General features: G+C 49.0%; 1 protein-coding gene across 1 annotated transcript in view; it reads left to right on the top strand.

The window, feature by feature from the left end:
* Positions 1 to 23901, top strand: part of MCF2L2 (MCF.2 cell line derived transforming sequence-like 2) — a 304618-nt gene that overhangs the window by 97454 nt on the left and 183263 nt on the right. Inside the window, exons 3-5 of the mRNA XM_065411462.1 lie at positions 5227 to 5341; positions 14072 to 14162; positions 16061 to 16180. Coding sequence (XP_065267534.1) covers positions 5227 to 5341; positions 14072 to 14162; positions 16061 to 16180 — 326 coding nt within the window. The remainder of the gene's footprint in view (positions 1 to 5226; positions 5342 to 14071; positions 14163 to 16060; positions 16181 to 23901) is intronic.

The raw sequence follows: 23901 nt of genomic DNA, 5'->3' as shown, positions 1-23901 counted from the left end.
CAGGAGGGGGTGAGGGCTCTAAATGGGGGTGAAGGCTCTGGCTGGGGGTGTGGGCTCTGGGGTGGGGATGAGGGGTTTGGGGAGCAGGGGGGGCTCAGGGCTGGGGCACGGGGTTACCTCAGGTGGCTCCCAATCAGCGGTGCAGCAGCGCTAAGGCAGACTGCCAGCCTGTCCTGGGACACCGTGTTGCGCCTCGGAAGCAGCCAGCAGGTCCGGCTCCTAGGCGGGCGGGCGGAGCAGGAAGCTTCATGGTGCATGCTGCTCTCGCCCGCAGGCACCGCCCCCACGGCTCCCATTGGCCAGTTCCCGGCCATTGAGAGTGCGGAGCTGGTGCTCGGGGCAGAGGCAGTGTGCAGACCCCCGAGGTCCCCCGCCCAGGAGCTGGACTTGCTGGCCGCTTCCAGGGCACAGCGCGGTGCCCCAGGACAGGTAGGGACTAGCCTGCCTTAGGTCCGCAGCACCGCCGACCGGACCTTCAATGGCCTGGTTGGCGGTGCTGACCGGAGCCACCGGGGTCCCTTTTCGAGTGGGTGTTCTGGTCGAAAACCAGACACCTGGTCACCCTATGAAGCGTGTTTGATTTCCTATGATGTTACCCGTCTTGCCCACAAGATGTCACTAAATATTCTATCTGCAACTAAGTACCCAGTGGTTTGATGCGCTTCAGCCTCATAAGCAACACCAGGAACAGAATCTGGATCAGTGCAGATTGCAGCAACAATCTGTCCAGGGAAAATTCTGATTAATTTTGGATGGTGACATATTTCAACCCACTGCTGCCTACAGCTAAATTGGATGTGATGGAACCGGCAGGGAACCGAGGTTTGCCATCAACCAGGGTTAGTGTGGAGTCAGTGGACTATAAATAAGTTCAGTGCAACATTGATCATAATCGCTTTTTCTTGCTGTCTGGCTGAGATGCGGTTTAATAGCTGTGGGACTGTATTGTCCCCTGGCAGGAAGTGGCTACGGGATGAGTTAATACAGTAGGTGGTCTTTTCCATCTGTAACTAAAGTGATCCTGTGGATTAGAAGGGAGCAAAAAGGGGTCAACATTTGAAAATGTCCTAACAAAGCCACCCCTTTGCCAAGCATCTCGACTGAAAAACTGCTTTTATGCAGAACTTGAGGAGACTGAGTTGGGGAGACAAGAGGAAGCATTTGTCATGCTCTCTGGAGTGGCTCATGACTGTGAGTGCCTATCTCAGGCCAGACTGTCAGAAAACAGGGCAGATACCCCAAACTGATGGTTTGTTCTATAACTAGATTTCACTGAGCCAGTAACAAATGTGAACTGCTCGCTCACTATTCCAGTCTTACCATGGAGTCACAGACAGTCCCCTTAGACTCTCCAGTCTATCTTGCCAGCCAGACAAACTGGACTTTGTGATAAAAGTTCACTTATACCAAAAATCCCATCACATTTAGGTTGCTTCCAGTCCCAAGAGACCAGTGACTTACCACAGATCAATTGGCACTCTAGATCTTACACTAAAGACAACGCTGGCAGCCAATTTTATAGTAACTAACTAAAGGTTTATTAGCTAAGAAAAGGAAGAGTTATTGAGGGGTTAAAGAAGGTAAAATATATGCACAGTAAGTCACAGTTTGTCATTCCAAATGGTGACAGTGATCTAATAAACTCCCACTTTCCCAAAAGTCTTTTCAGGGTACCCAGATTGTCTCTGGGGATCTCTGCTTTGCCTCTGGTACATTTCCCTGTAGGAGTCCAAACAGTCCCGAGATGCAGGATCTTTCCTTGAATCCATACTTACAGCTTGTTCTCACAGAAAAAAGCTGACAATATCTCTACCTATTTGGGCTTTTCCTTTGATGACAGAGAGTAAGGAACGCGTTTTGAGTCTTCAACCTCCGATTATCACACACACTGACCCCGTGCTTTGAAATTAGCCCTTTTCTGTTAAAGTTCTTCATCTGCATTCCTCAAGGCTTCTTTCTCGTTTGATGGGTTATTTCGTTACAGGAGTAACACAATGTAAATGTTTGCTACTACACTATAACGGAATACAGATAAGTCAGGGGTGGCCAACCTGAGCCTGAGAAGGAGCCAGAATTTACCAATGTACATTGCCAAAGAGCCACAGTAATACGTCAGCAGCCCCCCCATTAGCTCCCTCCCCCCACCCCGCTCCCAGCGCCTCCCCCCACCAACAGCCCTGCCTATCAGCCCCTTCCCCACCCTCCCCGCACCTCCCAATCAGCTGTTTTGTGGCGTGCAGGAGGCTCTGGGGAGGGTGAAGAGTGAGGGCATGGCAGGCTCGGGAAGGGGTGGGAAGGAGTGGAGTGGGGGCAGGGCCTGTGGCAGAGCCAGTGGGTTGAGCAGTGACCACTCCCTGGCACATTGGAAAGTTGGTGCCTGTAGCTCCAGCCCCGGAGTCGGTGCCTATACAAGGAGCCGCGTATTAACTTCTGAAGAGCCGCATGTGGCTCCGGAGCTACAGGTTGGCCACCCCTGAGATAAGTGAAAACAATTCATGCAACATCCCTCTGGTTCTTATGAAGTTGAAACACCAAATACACTCTTATACATTTAACAATCACTTTGATCTATGCTGATACACTCGTGAATTGGCCTGGGGCTGTGGCGTAAGCTGACACCTGGTCTGCCAGCGTCACAGCATTATGTTAATGGAACAATTAATGTGGCGAGAAGCTGGCCTGGGTGGGGATCACTGGAGGGACAAATGAGGGTGCATTTGAACTGAGTCACTTTCTCGTTCAATATTGTTTTAAAGAGGGCCAGATCCTCCACTGGTGTAGATTAGTGCAAGCCAATGGAGCGAGGCTGGTTTACGCTAGCTGAGGATCTGTCCCATCGTTTCAAGCCAAACTGTGGGGCTACCTAGGTGAGAAGGACACGGAGCAGGGGCATGGACCCTGGCAGCCTAGTGGCAAGTATGGCAGACAGAAACAGCCTGAGCTCTTTCTGAAACTAAACATGATGTAAAATGGGCCACTTCCAGGATGCCCTCCCCCACCCTGAGGGCAGCTCTCTCCCTCCCCAAACAGAGGAGTGAGGCCAAACTTCCTCTCTCTCCAGCATCCCACAGATACCCCTCCACTGATGGTCCGTCATGAAGTGGGCACTGGGCAGCGTGTGAACCGCAGGCTGGGGGAGGCTAGCCCCCAGGCCAGCCCTGCCCCTTCTGCCCAAGACCCCGCCCCTTCCACACACTCCCACCGCCGGACCCCCCCCCCCCACCACAGCCACTGGCCCACACCTCAACCTAGCTTCCCCAGCCCCAGAGTGCCGGAAGGGCGGGCAGCACACGGCCCCAGCCTCCCCATTCCCGGAGCGCCGGGAGGTCGTGCGGCCCCAGCCCCGGAGCGCCGGCAGGGCGGGCTGCCGCACAGGGGGACTGGAGCCTCACTGCCGGATGTAGAGCAGGCAGGAAGCAGGAGGGGGGTCCTGGGAGTGGAGCCATGCCTGGCAGTTTGGAGAGGTACAGCCTCCCCCAGCCTATGATTCCCGCTGCCCATGGGGGCACCGATCACCTAGATAAAACCTGCTGCGCTTTGGGGGCAAGGCCAAGGCAGGATGGAGAAGAGCAAAGAACTTCCCGCCCTGTGTTGCTCATGCCAGTTTCTGGGTGGCAATGTATTCACCCCTGGCTGCAGCGCCCCTCTGTGACTGCCACTGAGCTGCCGCAGGAGGACCCAGCTAAAGACAGCTTGGCTCCTCTAGACCAGACTGCCAAGTTGGGGAGAGAGGGGGGCCTGTAGGGCAGCATGGAGGCAGGAGCTGTGGGAGGATGATGGGGACTCTTCCACAGAATCCATGGGGTTTGGCAGGCCCCGCCCCCAAAGGGGTAATTCCCTGGAAACTCCCCAAGGAGAAGGCCACAGAGTTTACCTTCAGGCAGGAGTGATGTGGAGCACAATCCCTGCTTAGGCAGATCTCTCCTTGTCTCAGGGAGATAGGAAGGAGTGCTGCAGGGTTTAACCCTTTACTGGATTTTCAGTCAAAACCAAACAGCTGATTTTATCGAGATGGGCAGAGGGAGGGGAGGGACTCGCCAAAGACCCTTAGCTGCAATTATAGGATGGGACACTTGCCGTAAAAACCCTGAATGTTTTCACTCCCTTACTTATTGCCATCCTGTTTGTCTGTACTTTCACTTAAGCTCTTATTCCGCACCAATTGAAGTCAGTGGAAAGAATCCCATTAACTTTAATGGGTTTGGGATTAAATCCTTATTCCTCTGTAGAGCTGCTAATCCGGAAACGTGGTTTGGGGACTGAACTGGGGATTCATGCTTTGGCAAGTGGACACTAGGCCCATCAGAAGAGTGACAAGCCTGATTGCTAAGTTACTATCCTACGCTATGGACGTTACTACATTAGTGGCTTATTCCCCGTTGAGCTGAGTAATGTAACAGGACAACCAGGGTTGGGCATGAGCCACAAAGCTGAGATCTCCACCCAGACTTCTCTTAAGTTTGGTGGGAGGTTGGATCCTGGGTTTGGATCCAAGAGATGGGGGCTAGGCATGAAGTGTGACCTGGAGGTCCCTGAGGCAGGCCTGGGCCTGTACAGGGGTGGGGGGCTGTACAGGCATGTGTGTGTGTAAAATGTAGCTGTTCTGCCTGGATGATTGAGCAGTTAATAAAGGGATGGACAGATAGTAAGCAGAACTGGTTGATTAGTTTAAAGCACTCCTTTTTGAGTATTTTTGTGAATGAAAGCCCCAAAGCTTGGTTTGTTCCTGGAATTTTATTATTCAAATATTATTTAATATTTAGCATCCAGATACCCTAGTCAGGTTCAGCATCCACATCCCATTATGCTAAGTACTGCACAAATACATAGGGAGACATGGTTTCTGTCCCAAAGAGCCTACCTGCAGTCCTGGTTGGTGACTGTATCTGTGAATCATGAAAACTTCACAAATGATCACTTGAAGCAGAGGCAGAGAGGTGAAGTGACTTGACCAAGGTCACACAACCATTCAGTGGCAGAGCCAGGAAGAGACCCCGCCCCCCGGGCCAGATTCTTAGTTGGTGTAAATTGGCATAATGGAGCTACATTGATTTATACAAACTGAGAATCTGTCCCCAGGTCTCCTGTGTCCCAGTCTGGAGCCTTATCCACAGGATCACGCTGCTTCTCAGTGAGGAACATGCTACTGTTTTATGACACACTGCATTGGCTGATCCTCTGCTCTCGGAACATTTCTAACCTCTTGAAAACTTCTCTTATTTGCAGGAGGCAGAGGGAAGGACGGGGCACCCATTATAACTTTCCCGGAGTATGCAGGGTTCAGCGATATACCCGATGAGGATTTTCTGAACGTTGTGACATATTTAACCAGCATTCCCAGGTGAGCCAAAGCACAAAGGCCTGCTGTCTCCCTGCAGCTTCATTTCCTGAGTGGACCACTGCTTTACTTTGTGTTCACTGTTCTAGCACTTCCGAGAGGTTGCAGTCTGGTGGCCCTGCAGAACCAGGATGCAGAATCAGGTCATCCAGCCTGGAATTCACTCCTCTGCAAAAGACCAGCTCACGGCCTATGCACAACTTATGTCCCACTTCAGTCATGCCATAGGCCAGGAGCTGGTCTTCTGTACAGGAGTGAATTTCACCCACACAGAACAGGTACAGCGCAGGCTTCCCCCAGGCGGCCCTGCCCTCTTATTCACGCACAGCAGAGGAAGAACCAGAGCTGTGACTCCGGATGTGTGCTTTATGGCAAGATTACAGAAGGTGGGAACTGCCAAGGGCGAGACTGGTGCACAGTAGAGCCTTGCTACTCTGCGGTTTAATTCACCCTCAGCAACTGTCTTTCCCTACTTCCCAGCACAGAGTGAGTAGCAGAGGGATATAGTATGGTCCTCACACAATATACTACAATAGTGAAGCTATACACACTAGAACAATGTTGCTGCAAATGTTATAGCATTGGCAGTAGATCGCCTTTCATTTTGCTCCCAAAGTCAAGGGAGACATCTAGGTAGAAAACAATTGACCAGGAAGAGGGTGCAGGCTATTAGATTGTGGGGAAGGTTAAATATGGTTCCACCAGATAGTGTACAGTGCATTTTGAAAAGAAATACATTTTCCTTGTCGAGATGTTCAGCATATAAAATGCTTCGTTGCCACAGAGCAGAAGATAAAGATTGATCAGTATCTGTTCCAGGCAGAGGAGGAGGTTCTCCCTTTACAGTGTCAGTGTAGTGGGGCGGCTGCCCCACTCCAAGCTAAAAGCTGGCCCTGATAAGAGGGTTGCAGCTGGAAAAAGCAGTGAGAGCAGCTGAACGAGTAGCTGACCACAGGTGTGGCCAGCTCAATCAGGCCCCAGCTGGCCCTGATCAGAGGGCTGTGGGCCAGAAGCTGGAGAAGTCCCACTCTAGCCCTGGAATGGGAAGGGCTGCCTGCCTGAGAGCAAGTTACCTGAAGTAGAGCAGTGCTGGGGAAGGGCAAGAGGACTTGGGGAGCTTCAGCCTGGTAAACCCCCAGGCTGCAGGCCTTGGTGAAGGCCTACAAAGGTACTAGGGCTACAGAGGTGCAGCCTGGGCATAGGCAGAGGCAGCAGGTCCTAACCCCTTGCCAATGATGAGTGGCCATGACAGACTGCAGTCTGCCCCAGCGAGCGGGGGACTAGATGATGACTGGCAGTAGCCACTGAGGTGAGGTGGGTTTAGGGTTGCGGGTTCCCCTGGGAGGGGAGACCCAGAGTGTGGGGGTACTGCTGGAGCAGAACCCCAAAGGAAAGGGGCACCGGGGTCCGGTAGGGACACGGGGCCTGAGGCAGGCAAGACACCGGCTAGCAGAGGGCGCGCCAAGGCTGAAAAAGAGCTAATTCCCAAGACGACCAGCAGGGTGCCGTGCCGATGAGTCATCGGTTCGCTACAGTCAGTTTCTGCGTGTCCTGCAGAATTCATTAGCAGTTCCATGTTAATCAGGCAGAGAAGATCTGTGATCACCAAAGTAAAATGAATGACTCCTTCCAATCAGGGCATTGGCATAACTAATCCTGTATGACTTTCTAAATCCCCGTGTGAATTACTGTACTTCGGTAATGTGTATTGTGTATAGAACATGCAAAAGGTGTGTGTGTGTCGGCACAATGTAATTATTTATAAGTATGTGCTTGCCTTGCAAGCCTCTGGGCGCATTTACATGATTCATTGTCACACATGTAATACCTTGCTCCGGGTGGGTTGTTAGCAGTAGGAAGTGAACCTGGAACTTCAAGTGTGAGATGCTACACCCAGATGCTACACCCTGAGCTGAGACACCCAAATTTCCTAGCAAAGGCTGTAGTAGGCTCTTTAAACTCTATGTATGGCGCCACCGCCACTAGAGGGGGACAGAGAGCCATAATGAGTGGGCATGGGTTACACCCACCTCCCACCCTACTATTTGGAATAAAGAGCTTCAGTTGAAAGTCCCTTCTTAACCCCTTCAGTCCATGCCCAGAATTCCCTTTCAGCCCAGATCAGCCAAATGCTTAAACTAACAGATGAGCCTTGCACCTTTTCTAATGGATCCTCCAACCTGGCATCTCTTGGACTCTTAGGGTATGTCTACATCTCAAAAAACCAAAAACCAAACCCAAAACCAGAAAAAACAAACCCCTGGTCTTGAGTCTCAGAGCCCAGGCTCCAGCCTGAGTCTACACTGCTATTTTTAGCTCCGTAGCGCAAGCTCAAGTCAGTGGACTCAGACTCTGAGACTTGCTGCTGTGGGGGGGGTGTTTTTTGCAGCGTAGTCATACCCTTAAGGGAAGTGTCTTTTAGAACCGAGAGCTCACCAGAGTTCAAATCTCAGGACTGTCAGCAGGAGTGCCTCTGCTGATCTTGTGTGTTGGGATATTGCACAGAGAGATGGGGAGTCTCTTAGGGTACGTCTACACTACCCGCTGGATCGGCAGGTAGTGATCGATCTATCGGGGATCGATTTATTGCGTGTAGTGTAGATGCGATAAATCGATCCCCGATCGCTCTCCCGTCGACTCCTGAACTCCAGCTCAGTGAGAGGCAGAAGCAAAGTCGACGGGGGAGCGGCGGCCGTCGATCCCGCGCCGCGAGGACGCGAAGTAAGTGATTCTAAGTCGATCTAAGATATGTCGACTTCAGCTACGCTATTCTTGTAGCTGAAGTTATGTATCTTAGATCGATTCCCCCCCCCCCTCCCCCCCAGTGTAGACCAGGCCTTTGATAGCAGAAATCCAGGCTTCACAGGGCTGAATGTGTACTCATTTACTTTGGAGGCAAGTTTGATATTACCTGTCATGGACTGTATGCTTCAAATCTCTCTTTCTAATGAATCAGTCTGTCCAATGCACTTCTGTGACATGGGAGGTAGAGATATTAAGAAAGTCCAGTGTGAGCTTTTCTTAACAACCTTTTTGAGAGTGGGGATCTGTTTACTGTATGATCTGCCCATGTAAATACCATTGTTTTGCTTCATTTTCTTCCTGATTTCCTGCCCTCCTCACTCAATGCCAGGTGCCACTGAGACCCTGCACAGGTTTCTATTTGTGTGTACTACATTGAAATGATTTCGTTTGGTGACACTGTCTCTATTTCCCTGGCTAAGTTAAGACTTTCAATCTGCCCCCGGCTTACTACAAATAAGACACACAAGTATTGTTGTATCATCTTGCTGAAGACAGGTGATATCGTCCTGAACACCGAGGTTAAATGGAAGGTTATGCAGCACCTGTCTGATTCCATGCCGTGGCCCACATGCCTTTGTCAAGTATCATTTTAACCCCCCCCCCCCAGCGACATCCAAACCTTACCTCTCTTATCAGACCCTCATGGCTTCTCATACATCAGTAGTAACCAAGGTTACCGGCCTGCATCCCTGTTAGTAGCTTCGGCTGTCTTAACCACGTCACTGCTTTGCAAGGGTCTGCTGTGATGACCTTGAGCTAGGCACACGATGCCTCAATTTTTCCTCCATACTGTTTTACTCTTCTCTGCTTTCCCTGCAGCATTTGGTTTCTAATCTTCCCCCCTTTCCTTCCTCTTCTGGATCGTGCTAACTTACCAGTCTTCTCCATTTTCACCCCCGTTTCTTCTCACACAGTGTAAACAGGACATGGAGGCAAATGATGTACACCACAGTCACTAACTAAACAGAACACGAGTTGGCCTGCGTCTCATTTAAACTAATGGGTGTAAATTACAATTAGGCTCATTTTTATAGAAATCCTTTACTGAATTTCCCAAACCAGCTCAATTCAGTATGTGTGACCTGCGAGCTTTCTTGTAGAAATATGGCGATCACAAGTTTCATTCATTGCTATCTGCTTTGTCTCTCATTTCTGTCAGTCTAAGCAGGACTGCTTAGTAAACTGTTTTATTCCAACACCAGCATTTTGGTAACTTCCACAAAGACACGCCCGCTTTTCAAAGCTTTTGTTATAAATCACTCGTTTCAGTGGAGTTACCCCAGATATGAATTTGGCTCTGTGTGTCAAGTTAGAGCGATTGGTGCCTGAAGGATGTACAGCTATTGCAAGCTGGCTAAGTGAAGCTAAACTGGGAAGACAGACTGTGATGCTGATGGCAATGATATATTGTCTCTGTTTCTTTGGGATAGAGCCATTTGATTTCTCTGAAATAACATCCTGGTACATTCCACCTGGATGCTGCTTTAGCACATCTTTCGAGGCAGGAAAATATAGAGCACTTTGCAGGGCTAGGTTTTCTAAGGGCCTCTAAAAATGTACTTCTTGAGGGGAGAATATCCTTAATTTTTTAGTAATGCAAGTTGCATTGACTTAAATGCCAAAATCTCAGTGTTTTATTAATAGACCTATTATACATATCAGTACTGGTTGGAATAATACATTATAAATAATACTGATTGTGAGTTATGGCATTGTTTTAATTGAATAATTATTCACAAATAAACATTTTAGTTATCTGAGCTGCTCTGGTAAACAAAGGACGGCCATAATGGTCCATCTAACCCAGTATCCTGTCTTGTGACAGTAGCCAGTACCAGATGCTTCGGAGGGGAATGAACAGAACAGGGCAATTATTGAGTGATCCATCCCCTGTCGTCCAGTCCCAGCCTGTGGCAGGGGAAGGTTTAGGAAAACCCAGAGCATGGAGTTGCGTCACTGATCATCTTGGCTGATAGCCATTGATGGACCTACGCTCCGTGAACTTGAAACCAGTTAGACTTTAGCCCTTGACAACATCCCATGGCAATGAGTTCCATGGGTTAATTGTATTGTGTGTGCAGAAGTACTTCCTTTTGCTTGTTTTAAACCTGCTCCCTATTAATTTTATTGGGTGACTCCTGGTTCTTGTGTTATGTGAAGGGGTAAATAACACTTCCTTATTGGAGGGTGGTGAAGGACTGGAATGGGTTACCTAGGGAGGTGGTGGAATCTCCATCCTTAGAGGTTTTTAAGGCCCGGCTTGACAAAGCCCTGGCTGGGATGATTTAGTTGGGATTGGTCCTGCTTTGAGCAGGGCGTTGGACTAGATGACCTCCTGAGGAGTCTTCCAACCCTAATCTTCTATGATTCTATTCGCTTTCTCCACAGCTTTCATGATTGTATAAAGCTCTACCATATTCCCCCCTGAGTCATCTCTTTTCTAAACTGAGCAGTCCCAATCTTTCTAATCCCTTCTCATGCACATGTGTCCAACCCTGGTCCTCTCCCTCAGTCTGAACAGAGGGACCTAAATGTCACAAGAGCCTTCTTGTATTTACTCGTTTCAATTTTCATTTCAAAACCTGATGGAGAAAGAACTAGGCTCCATTCATTAGAAGACTGAGTCTGCATGCGTCAGCGTTTGAAATGAATGAATTACTGAGCCTGCCGGGGTTGTTTTGGTGAGCATTGTGTTTTGACAGCATTGAGCACCAGAAACATCAAATGTCTGCATTTCAGATTAGCCTCAGCCTGGGTATTGCTTTCAGAAGAAGAATTTAAAATATCTGTTAATGAATATTGGCTTATCTTTAACAAACCACATTGCTGGTCTACTAAATGGATCTGGGATGGATCAATAAGGGTCAGTTTCTAGGTATCTTAATCACTAGGCCGGTGGATTGAACCCAGCCCAGGTCAGCACTGTTAACTAAAATTTGTTATCATCTAAAAGGCTTCTCAGTGCCCCTTTATAATGAAAGAGAAGAACTTCAAGGTTGTTCAGTTTGCAGCTGCTGTGTATTAGCTTTGTGCATGTCAGTGAGTCTGCGATGGTGCCCTCAAGTGGCAGGAATAATAAAGGACCAACAAGTTCTCCCTACACATGTTCCAGCAGAGGTCTGTGGAAACCTAAGCTGAAAGATCAGGGTTTTGGCCCCTAGGTATGTGTGAGATCAACAAGTAATTGCATATGTTCTGTGCAGCACGTAGATTGGTTACATCGAGCAGTTATTTGAGGATTTGTTTCCTTTCCACAGTGGCCTGAGTGTTTCTCTCTACTAAACAAAGGAGGAAAAAATTAATGTGCATTAAACACACAAAGGAGGAAGTCATTGAAATGATGTCAGGAGGCCTTTCCACAGGTCAGGTGTTACAGTGTTTCTAATTCAAGCAGGAACTGTGCTAATGAGGGTGTTCTATGAATGGTGCTGCTGAAGGGGCCTCTTCTCTTGCTGTAGTGTCAGACGTAGCCCTGAAAACCTTCCCGCACCTGAAGTTACTATAACTTACCAAATTTTTTTGTTGGCCCTGTCACTCCCCACGTGCTCACCTCCAACCTCTCCCTTTCGGCTGTGGAGGCGTTCAATACACTCGGCCCAAAGAGTTTGCCGGACATTAGGACTGTAACCCAATTTCCTGGCATTCCATCTGTGTTGCAGCAGCATCATTCATTGTGGCAGACAGACAGAGTCAAAGCACACATCCTTGCACCTCTCCATCTGATCTGACAGGGTGCCCGTGCACAGAGACTGGACGCAGCGTTCCAGCTGGAAGTTGATGGATGATTTGCCCAAACGTATCGGGACTGACAAACTGTTGCAGGGGTTTCTAGTCCCAGTTGGCTGAAAGGTTTGGTAAGATCAAACAGCGCCACTGCGCAGATCTGGGGTTAGTTCCCCCCCACCACCTTCCTCTAACAGTTTAGCATCAAACAAAATGTCAGCGGTGCTGCTTTTCTGCTCTAAAGCAAATGCACAGCAGAGCCTTTCTTGAAAGACGTGGCTAGCTATTGACAAGAAACAACTGAGAAGTATTTTTGTTGCATGTGAGAGGCAGGAGGTACCTCAGCAATTGCTACAGCCACTGCCCTTCCACTGCATTCATAGATTTTCAGGCTGTTTGTTTACTTATTTAAAGAGAAAAGAAAATCTTTCTATGTTTTAAAAAGTTTTCTGGCCTTTGAATGCCCTAATTCTCATCAGAGGATAGCAGTAAAAGCAATTGATCTGAGGGAAGGGGTCGCTCAGGGATCCTTCCTGGGCTTAGTATTAATCCTAGCGACGATCACTTATACAGCATCATAACTATGCATGGCACTTTTGCTTCCAGTTTGCTGGTTTGCATCCTGCACTAGATAGGTTGTGGTTCAAAATGGTTACCATCCGATGGCTCTTTGGTGACTTATGTGACGCAGGTGGGGTGGTGGTAAGTCAGGCGATCCCATCATAAAACCACCCACAAGACTGGCCCCCGTGGCCTGCCTCCTGCCCATCACTCCCTGATTCCCTGGGGGAGCCACACACTGCTAGCAGAGCAGGGTGGGAGCAGTCCTTGGGCTCCCCAGAGCATGGATCATGCAAGGGGGAATCAGGTGAGCCCTGCACTCGTGCGAGGGCCAGGCAGCATTTGGCCCTTTGATTGAAATGTTCTTTGGAGCAGGGTAATAAGCTCTTTCTCTTCCCATTTGCCTAGCGCAAATCGCTAACTCCACATGTACCTGTTCATGCCTATGAGTGGTCCCGGCAGGTTGTGATCCCTCCAGGACACGACTGAGGCATGCTGGTGTGAGGAAGCTTTCACTTCTGCCTCCCATGCTGTGCTCAGTCTTGGATTAGACGAGAAGATTTCAGTCTCGGGGACAAATTTATCTGGCACCTTTCCCCAGTAAAACTAATTATTTGACTCTAGGTGTGTGTGTGTGGGGTGACTGATGGAATCTGAGCGGTGCCTTTAATATTGAGCCATTCCTTGGAGCACATTATTGACTAAGTTGTAAGCAGCTGCCTTGTTTGTTTCAGTCCTGTCTGGTTTGTGCCCCAGATCTGTCGTGATTCTGCGGTAAGACGGTTGGTTTGTGACAATGGGGGGAGGTGCTGCCCGTGCACTGCAGGGGAAACTCGCTCACCCACTGAAAAATCTCCACACTGCTCAAGGAGCCCCTGAGCTCTCTTGGCCGGCAGGGTGAGAGTAACAGCCCCCCAGGAATACTGGGTGTGCCTGCACCTCACAGAGTGGGGCTCCGTGCTGGCCCTGAATAGGCAGATCTGCAGTTCCACACATTTAGTAGCTCAGCACCCACCTGTAGGGACTGTAGCCACAATTCTAGTCCATATGCTGACATAACATCCATTGAGTGGCTTGCAGCCCCACGGCCTGCCTGTGAGTTGGGTGGGTGTGAGACTCCAATCTCCTTAATTCCCACTTTGTCCCCCTAATTATTTGGGCCTCCTGCGGGGGGAAGGGTAAATTCCACTCCTTGTGAGAGATAAGTGCACTTGTCCGTCATCAGCATCTTAGGAGAATGAAGCAAAATGCCTAGGCGTGAGGATGGGTATCTAATAACTTGAATTATTTTGCAAAGCAAGGAAGATCTGTACTTCCGCTTCAGTCCCAGTACAAAGCAATGTGTGATCCTAAACTGTTCACATCACAGAATTTTGGCAGCCAGTAGCAAGGCAGCCGAGAGAGATAACGGATAAAATATTCATGTTTTGTGGAGGCTGCTAACCTGGTGCTGGAAGGAGGACATTTGCTGGCTTGCCTGCATGCGCAAATCAGTACCAGTTATTCACGCTCTCGACTGTACACTGCATTTTAATCATGGGCTTGGACTATGACACGGAGGAGGCTGGGTTGTGCTGCAGCACAGTTACTCGGAACTGGTCTACCTCCACGTAACCCAGCATCCCCCTTTCATCTATTTTGCAGTCTGGAGGCTGCCAGCATTGGATTCATCATCGTTATAGACCGACGACGGGACAAATGGAGTGCAGTAAAGGCATCCCTGACACGGATAGCAGTAAGTGCCCGGCGTTTGTGTTTACTGCCATTTGCCTACCAGAAAGTAGAACTCTCCTCTGCCCCTTCAGCACAGCGAACGATCTCCCGCACTCCTTTTTAGCTGTTCATGCAGCATCTTCACCACCCTGGAGGTCTGGACCAAACTCGGCAGAGACGGGTTAGCCTGTAATAATGAATGCAACCACCTTGTGTCCTGCTAAATTAGAATGCGAGGCCATTCACTGGGATGACTGTGTGACAAATTGTAATGATTTAAAGTGGGCTGCTCAAGATGAACGAGGTAACAGGCAGTCCCTGTGGTACTAGGAATGGCAGAGGGGCCCACTGGAGACGTCTCTAAAGGCTCATGTTTTCTTGACAGCAGATCTGATAGAAACTCTTTAATGCTGCTTCTGCTTTCACTGGAGTCAGATTTAAGAAAGTGGTTGTTAGCACTGACGAACAGCAGATGAATATATGTATTTTATGTAACATGCACTGATTACTGAATGTGCATGCTTACGTGCAATACTTAGTCTAAACTCTAATTCTATAGAAGTTGGAATTATCTGGGTGTCTGAGTTTGATTTAAGTTAATTCCTGGGGATGCAGAATCTCTAACAGAATTTTTTCCATTCCTTGCTCTGTTCAGCTGCCCCCATGGTCCCCGGAGGACCATGTGACAGACAAATGTCACAGGCTGGTTGTTGTGAACATGGCCACATGTCTGGGGAAGGTGTTGTGTGCCTATCTGAACAAACCCTGGGGGGTAAATAAAACCTTTCCAAGATATGAAGGGTAGATCTGGTCTTTTAATGTGCATATGTCACTCGCCACCTATACTGCAGGGTTTCTCATCCGTGGGTCAAAGCTGGGTCACCAGAATGTATCAAAGGGTTGAATGGGAAGCCTGGGTGTATGTCAGGTCTGTCCCTGAGGGGTGGGAGGCTCTGGGGGGTGAGGTGAGGTCCGGAGACCCTGGGAAGGATTTGCAGAGCCTGCCCACACTCACCCTGCAGCAGTGGTGCCAGTCCTGAGGGGTGGCTGGGCTTGGCTGTCTGCTCTGGGCATTGCAACCTGGTTTACAGGGTGGCAGCGGTTTGGACCAGCTGCTCCTCAGTCATGATGATAAGGGTGTGGGGGTGGCAGCTGAGTGGCCAAGGCATTATGTGACTCACACAGATTTGGCTTGGCTAGCCCCCGGTCAGGCGGGCTGGGCCAAACCTGAGTGGCGCTGGGACCCCGGAGGTCACAATGCCTGGAGCAAGGGCAGGACAGGAGCAGCCACTATAGTACACACCGTGTACTTATTACATTAGTGTGTGTTATGTATTGTGGGTAAGAAATATTTAGTATGCCAGTTTTTTCTGTACTAAAGCTATTTACTAGGTTGCAACAGGCCATCTAGGTTTGCAAATGGGCCCTAAGCCCAGAAAGATTGAGAACCACTGTGGTACTAGATGGAATGCCAGCCTTGCTCAAATGTGTGTGACTATGTCGCCCTCTAGTGGCTGCAGCCTAACGAGGAGAGAAGCCCTGATACTATAGTAGTTTAAGGGAGATTCTCCTTTAGTTCAAGTGGCCTGCAAATGTCTGTGTTCTTTGATGCAGAAGGTTCTGAGTTGTGTCCCCGCTATCTGCCCATTTGGTAATATCTAGTTGTGCTGCTTGATCCAAAGCCCACTGAAGCCAGTGGGAGTCATTCCATTGACTTCAGTTGGCGATGGGCCAGGAGCATGGTGGGCGGAACAGATGACAGCCATGCAGTCTGGGCAGCTCCAGAATCATCACATCCCCCCACCTTTGCTTGCTTCCTGAGGAATTTCTGAGGCAGAAGGTATCCAAAATGGCGCTGTGCTCCTTTGTGGGCGTGAGGTCCAGTTGCTATGCCCTGTAACATTTGTATGCTCTTTCCAGGGAGCTTTTCCAGGGAACCTGCAGCTGGTCTTTGTCCTGCGGCCCTCCCGCTTTATTCACAGGACAATCGCTGACATCGGCATTAAACTCTATCGAGATGACTTTAAAATGAAGGTACCGGTAAGCATGCACTTTTTGTCCCCGTGGTCTCTGTGTTTCTGTGTCTTCTGTTGCTGAGTGTCAGCCAACTTCTCTTTTAACCCTGTTGTTGCAGTTTAATTGCACGGCAATCAGGGCTCCCCACACACCAACAAGCAGGCCTGAGCGTAGGTCAATTATTAAAAGCCCCAGAAAAAACTCAGACAAGATCAAACAAGCCATGATGGGGGTGGGGGGATGTTTCAAATTAACCCTGTTTTCTTGATCAAACGGTTTCTTTGTTCCCTTTTTTGTGTCAGGGATAGATTCACATATTGGGGAGGGGAGGGTAAATGAGTTGTAACCTTTGCACTGGTTTGTTTAAATAGTGTGTATTGATTCTGCTACTATCAGTCACAATAATACCGATGAGTTAACCATGGGAGCGGCCATAGGATGATAAATGGACATGACTTCACATCAAAGTGCAGTCTTGCTCTGAAATGTGATTGTGTAGAATTAACACCTTCTTCCTTAATGGAGCTGCTCCCAGAGTGAATTCAGAGTCGTCTCACTCGAGTGATGAGAATTTTTAGTTCTGCAGAGCTAACGCAGCTGAAAGGGAGTAAGCTGGGTTCTGTTCCATCTCATGGATCACCCACAGATCTGTGTATGTTCCAGTAGGTTATACTTGGGCAAACCAACTGAAGACAGTGGGGTTGCAAATGTGTCACCCAGAGCCTGATTTGACCTGTAGAACCTTTGTTACAGGTCACAATGTGTGAGAAGGAAAGAAACCAGCTTGACTCTCAGATCCCAGGCAGAGTGTGCAGAGCTGCCAGCTACAACAGATTGTTGTCTGTGTGCTTGTAAATGGAGAACATTTGATACAGAAATCCTTGATAATGAATCAACCTGGAAGCCCACAATATCATTGTTATGGAATCACTTTTCAGAGCAGATCCAGGCTTTCAGTCTTGTTGCCATTAAGTCATAAATGCCAGTGACCTTTTATATTAAGGGAGGTAAAGGATATTGATGGCGCCATCAGCAAAGCAGTCCATCACCATAAAACCCCTATAAAATCTCCTGTCCTGATAAATACTTGTACTATTTTACAAGTGCTCCTTTATAAAAGCAAATACTACAAAAATGGTCCAGATACTGGGTGATTTGGGGTGAATACTGTAGAATAGTTTATTTTTTTCTAGAAGGGTGTCAAAGGGGACACCCACCTCTTGGGTGCCTCCTTGTGGCCGCATGCAGCACTGCAGACTGTTTCCCACTCCTGGTGCCCCCTGTAGGTTGTCAACCTTGTTTGGCGCATTTCAGTGGCTTAGCTCTCTGGCCAGGTCATGGAGTCAAATGAGCTCCTTTTGGGGTAGCAAAGAGTTCAGCAAGAGTCTGTCTGTCCACACCAGGGTCTTCAGCCCTGGCTGTGTGCCCTTGAAATTCAGGCCTTTGCTTGGGCTTCCAAATGAGCCCTGTCCCTTTCTCAGGGCGTGGGTTGGGCCTGTTTCCTCTCCCCTCCCCTCCCCCACCCACCCACACACACACACTCCTCTGGGTTTATGCCACTTTGCTGGTGTGGGAACCTGGGCCTGCCCATTACTCTGGGTTCCAACTCAGGGACCCTATACCCAGCAGCTACATACTGCTCAATTCAGTTCATTGCTTCTGCTTCCCAGGGCTTCTTCGCACCTGGCCCCTTTATCCTTCACCCTTAGCTCAGGGCCACGGTTCCCAGCTCCCTCTCTACCTGCAAACCCAGCTATGCAAGTGTAGCCAGAGATAAATAGAACTGGAAGGGACCTTGAAAGGTCATTGAGTCCAGTCCCTTGCCTTCATGAGCAGGACCAAATACTGTCCCTGACAGTTCCCCCCCCCCCCCCCCATCTTGGTTGTTTGTTTGTTTTGCCCTGATCCCTAAATGGCCCCCTCAAGGATTGAACTCGCCATCCTGGGTTTAGCAGGCCAGTGCTCAAACCACTGAGCTCTCCCTCCCCTAACCCTGGCTAATCCCCAGGCTCCTTTGGCTGGAGAGGAGCATCCTTCCCTGCTCCTCTGGTCCCAGCCTGGGACTGTCCTGCTATCTATGGCCCTGCAGCTTCTTTCATCGGAGCTGGCTGGGCACTGATTGGCTGTCACTAGCCAATGGACGACCCAGTCTGTGTAGTTTCCGAGATGGTTGCTTCAGCGAGTCCTCTCTAGGCAGGCCTGGAGGACCAACCTTCACTGCTCCTTTCCTCACACATTGCTGTTTCCCGGGACAGGGTGTAATCAGAGCATGGGGGTCTCCTTTAAGGCGCTGTGAAGGCCAGCTGCACCCAGTCACAACGGGCTATTATATTTCCCCTGTAGTCAGTACTTTCCCATAGGCCCTCTCATCCACTAACAATTTGTCAGAGCCCCTGTTGGGTGTCTGCATGACATTCTATCTGTTTATAATGACTCTTCTGCCCCCAGCCCTCCCCACCACCCAAGGCATGTTTGTTCATTTCCTTCATTGTATGTTAAATGTGTATAGTTAGGGGGAGAGTGTAGTATAATGTGATGCACGTAGTCAATTCTTTGCCAGCTCTGGGGTTTACATATTAAGCCATATTGCCTAAGATTCTTTCAGATTTGTTCCTAATTGTGTATTTGCCTTTGGATATGGGGTCTCTTATAAATAAAAATGTATAATAGTTATTATTATTTCATATTGCTTTAATTCATATTCTGTACACTGCTGAACCCACTAAGTAAGTAATAACGATTTTACAGGGAGCTTTCATCATGATTTTATTTAATTGTTTTTCACGGGACTTTTGGTTTAAATTGATTGGCAAAAGAACCCACCTTGCTAGGTCTGGTTGATAGCTCAGTGTTTGGGCCTGATTGCATAGTGGCAAACGTCCACTGACCTCATTACGAGCAGGAGCAGAACGGTTATTGCTTATGTATAAGGCTAAGATTTTGTCACGGATATTTTTAGTAAAAGTCACAGACAGGTCACGGGCAATAAGTCACGGACAGGTCACGGGCAATAAAGAAAAATTCACAGACGCCTGTGACCTGTCCCTGACTTTTACTAAAAATATCCATGATAAAATGGGAAGGGGCTGGGCAGATGCCCAGTGGCTGGGAGCTTCCAGCCACCTCTCCCTCTCCCTCCCCCCCCCCCCTCCGCCAGCTGTGGCTGGGAGCTGCAGGGTCCCCTGCCTCCCACAGCTGTGTGGAGAGCCGCGGAAATCCCTCTGGGACATGCAGCAGTGGCCAGGGTGCTGCAGAAATCCCCCTGCTGCCGGTAGTGGGGATCCCCTGCCACCGCTGGCAACGGGTGGGGAGCTGCGAGGATCCCCTGCCGGCAACAGGCAGAGAACTGTGGGGGTCCCCCATGCTGCCGCCAGCGGGTGGGGAGCTGCGGGGGTGCCCCATGCCTCTGGCAGGGGCCAGGAACCCCAGGGTACCTCACCCGCGGTGGCTGGGAGCTTGGGGGCACCACTGCCTTATGCGGTGGGAGTACCTCACAGCTCCCTGCCGCTGCGGGAGGCTGCGGAACTCTGCAGCTCCCAGCCACTAGGGCTGAAGTCCCGGAGGTCTTTGGAAGTCACAGATTCCGTGACCTCCATGACTAAATCGTAGCCTTTCTTACATGTTCATTGTGGGCTGGGCTGTGCCATGGCCTGTATAGATGTGCAAGGGGGTGGGGGTAGACAGCACAAATGGTCTTGGTTCCCCTTTGTAGCTCAGGTGTAGGGGCAGGTGTGATAGCTACCATCCTGGCCACCACACTGGGGACTGAATCGGGAACCTCCAGAGCTAACACCAACAGTTGCTACAGCTTGAGTTTATGAGCCGAGACTTTGTAACAGTGGCTGTAACAGACTCAGATCCTCCACGGATTGGGCACAGGGGAAGGGGACTTGTAAACATATACTCACCAGTGGGTTACTGTAGGCACAGTCCTTTTGGTACATGAGGACTGGTGGAGTCTAGCCCCAACGCTGCCCCAGGATTCCTAAATGGGACTTGGAAGGGTGGATTGAAAGTGGCTCCGTCCGGACCAACAGAGCTGGGCTCGCACAGAGAGAGCGCACACTGCATCCTGTAACTGGATGGAGTGGTGGGTGCTGCATTCCCTGTGTGCGTGGGTACCTGGTGCCTACCTCAGCCAATCACAAGGCCTATGGGAAGGATGTCTAGCGGGCAAGCTTCCCTCATCTCCACTCCGACGTGGACAGTTAGAGCCTCAGTTTTCATTGAAATATTTGGGCCTGGTCCTTCTCCCATTGATGGCAGCGGTGCAGGTTTGTGTTGGGGAATTATAGTCCTAAAACCAATACAAATACCCATCTTTTATTCCATTGTCAAATTAAAGATGAAAAATGTTCCCATCACACCCCGCAAGAGTGACAGAACGCTGCTTATAAAAAGGCATGCTCCTGTCCTCAATTAGCTGCAAGATATTTCCACAGCAGCTGCTGCATCAGATGTCGCTCCCCTGACAGGGACGGGTTTGCTACAGCATTACATTTCCCAACAGTTCAGGCTCCTTCATACTCATTGAATCTTTTAAGAGAAAAATAAAGATTCCGCTTCAAATGCTGGGGGGTGGTTGAAATCAGAGTTAAGAACTTTGACATCTGGGAGTTGAGGGTGCTCACAGGATGGGGCACTGAGTTATTCATTATTATTCATATCATCATAGAAGGATGATGCAGCTGGTTTACAGATGGAGAAACTGAGGCATAGAGCGGTTATGGCCTACATAACTTTCATTGATTTTTAGATTCCTCCATATTTGGGTACCCAGCTTCAGACACCGTGGGGCCTGATTTTTGGAAGTGCTGAGCACCCGCAGCTCAGGCTGAAGTCTGGGGGAGCTACGTGTGTCCGTCATCTTTGAAAATGAGGACCAAAGTGTCTCAAGTTGGGCGCCCAAAATTAGTGGAGACTTTTAAAAACAATTTCCTCCCAAGTGTCTTGCTTGCGATTGCCCAGTGAATCAGTGTCAGATCCAGGAAAAGAACCCAGTTGCCCTATCCACCAGATCACACTAGTTGTCCCTTCGCCTTTCAGCTGTTTGGAGATTTGTATAAATTAAAGAAAGACATTGGGCTGGCAACAGTAGTTTCATCATGCAGCTCATAGGTGGTGCATTTCCTCTGCAGAGAGGCAGCTGAGTTAGGGTTAGACTATAGAGGCTGACACAATATGCTGCAAACATGAAAAGGAAAAGTAGGGTAGATATAAGATACAGTATGTAAATATGATTAATAAAATGGGTGTGCCAAGTTAAACCAGTATTTGGCTGGGTGGGAACCATGGCTTATTTCCCATGCATAATGTAGCAATACTGGATTATGCCTGGGTTTATCTGAGCTGAGCTAGTTCAGGACACTGAGCTGAATTCAGGAAGTAGCTCCAGGATCTTCCATGAGAGGAGGTGCAGCTAAATGACCCTTCGTTCTGGCTGCTGTATACTGAAGCTGAATAAAGTGAAGTTGCCTTTACAGCATACTCAGTCCATTAGGAGAGACTGATTTATGTCCATGCAGTTGACAATTCTACAAACTTCCCACTTCCCCAGCTTTGCAACCTCGGTGTAATTTGACTCCGCTCACACAGACCCCAGCACTAAAAACTGACAGTTTTGCCTCAAAAATATGCCCCCTCCTGCCCCATCTTCATTGTTAAACAATTTATCCAGGCCCTCATAATCTCTAACCTAAGCTACTGCACCCTCCTCCTGTCCTGCCTCCTCAACACCAGCCATGGTGGCCTCTTCATTCTGTTTGAAGACAATGGGAATTGGGGGTGTTTCGAGCATTACAGGATAGGGTCCGTAGCATGCTGGATGGCTCCCACGCCTGCTCTTGTAGTTTCAAGGACCCACTGCTGCATGATTTACCTGGCTCTGGGCTGGCACTCTGCCTGGCTACGTTAACAGCTTTGCTGTTGGCCCAACGTGCCAAGTGCATCAGGTAAAACCCTTCCCATGTGTTCGAAGTACATGCCAGTGTTCCATGGTGATGTCAGTAGAAGACTGGAGCAGCAGAACACTGTCACCAAGTCAGCAGCAAAGCCGTTCAGACTGATGTTTCTGAAGGGACTTGCAGTTCCCAATCAGCTCACAGACTTCATGCTCCAGGCTGATGCTAATCCAAACTGAGTTAGTCTCTAAAAACAACAAGGAGTCCGGTGGCACCTTAAAGACTAACAAATTTATTTGGGCATAAGCTTTCATGGGTAAAAAACCTCACTTCTTCAGATGCAACCTCAGAAGTGAGGTTTTTTACCCACGAAAGCTTATGCCCAAATAAATCTGTGAGTCTTCCAGGTGCCACCAGACTCCTTGTTGTTTTTGTGGATACAGACTAACAAGGCTACCCCCTGATACTTGAGCTAGTCTCTGTGAACCTCCTAACTTGCAACATCACAAAGCAGGCTCTGGACGAACATTCTGGGCATAGCTTTTCTTTTGACTTGACTCTTTTTAATGTGTTTCATTTGGGTGGATGAAACATCCCATGACATCACACTAGGCACAGAGTTGACTATGGCAGGATCCTTGAGTGCAGGGTCCAGGAGCCTGAGGATCTCAAAGCACTCAAAGATTGGTGAATTAAACCTTACAACCTGTTTGAAGCATCTAATCTAATCTAATTTATTGGATGAATAAAGTGCTAGCTAACAGAGTACCTGAGGTCATGATCCTGCATTTATCTCCACACAGGTGCAAGCGCCCATCCACAGTGAGTCAATTTCAGGATCATGCCCTGAGCAAGCTGCTGTTATCTCCACTGTATAGCTTGGGAAACAGAAGCACAGAAGGGTTAAGTGACTTGTCCAAGGTCACGCAGCAGAGCAGTGGCAGGGATAAAACCAGAACTCCCGTTTCCCAGTCCTGTGCTCTTAATCCCTACATCATACTTCCTTTGTTAACACAGAGGGCTGCGAGTCAGGAGACTTGGGTTCCATTCCCAGTTCTTTACAATGTGAGTCATTTAGGACATGACTTTCAGCGATGCTGAGCATCTCCCATTGACTTCAGATGGAGTTGTGGGCAATCAGGATGCCTGAAAATCAGCCACCTAACCTCTCTGTAAAATAGGGGTAATAATGATACCTACTAGCTACCTACCTACCTCATAAGGGCATTGTGCAGATCCATTAATGTTTGTAACCCGCTTTCAGATCCTTAGATGGAAGGTGCTATAGGAGTCTAATATATCAATTTCTGAAAGGGACATTTATACCCAGTGGCCGCTCCCACTGCCTGTTTCCCTCCAGCCTGTAGCAATAAAAATGGCCTTTGACGTTCCAGTTCCCTTTCTGCTCCACGTGGTCAGGTCCAGCGGCCTGAAATAAACACTCTGCCGAAATGAACGACTGAGGATTTGCCGAATGAGTCCATTCTAATCGGCTTACCCCCATAACATTATCCATCATCTGAGGGTTTTAAGGGCATAACTACCAATAGGCTTAAAAGCGTCAAATAAAGGCTTGCCAGGGGACTGGTTGGTTCACAGGATTAGAAATGGGTTATGGAGATTTTCAGAGATTTTTATGGAGTCTCTGGTCTGAATCTGGCCCAGGCTGGTACCATAGTGACTGGCTGACTTTTCCAGCTGCTGGTAGTTTGTAGACCTACAACCAGAGGGGTCTTATTTGAGTTCCTTGTGGCCTTGAGTCCTGTTAGCAACATCAGCAGAGAAGCCAAGAATCAAATGGGGAGGAAGACTGAGTTACTCTCTGCCCAGATGCTCTGTCCATGT

The sequence above is a fragment of the Emys orbicularis genome, chromosome 9 (assembly GCF_028017835.1).
Source record: "Emys orbicularis isolate rEmyOrb1 chromosome 9, rEmyOrb1.hap1, whole genome shotgun sequence".
Taxonomy (NCBI): Eukaryota; Metazoa; Chordata; order Testudines; family Emydidae; genus Emys; species Emys orbicularis.
The sequence above is the reverse complement of the archived record's forward strand: the minus strand, read 5'-3'. Positions and strand labels throughout refer to the sequence as shown.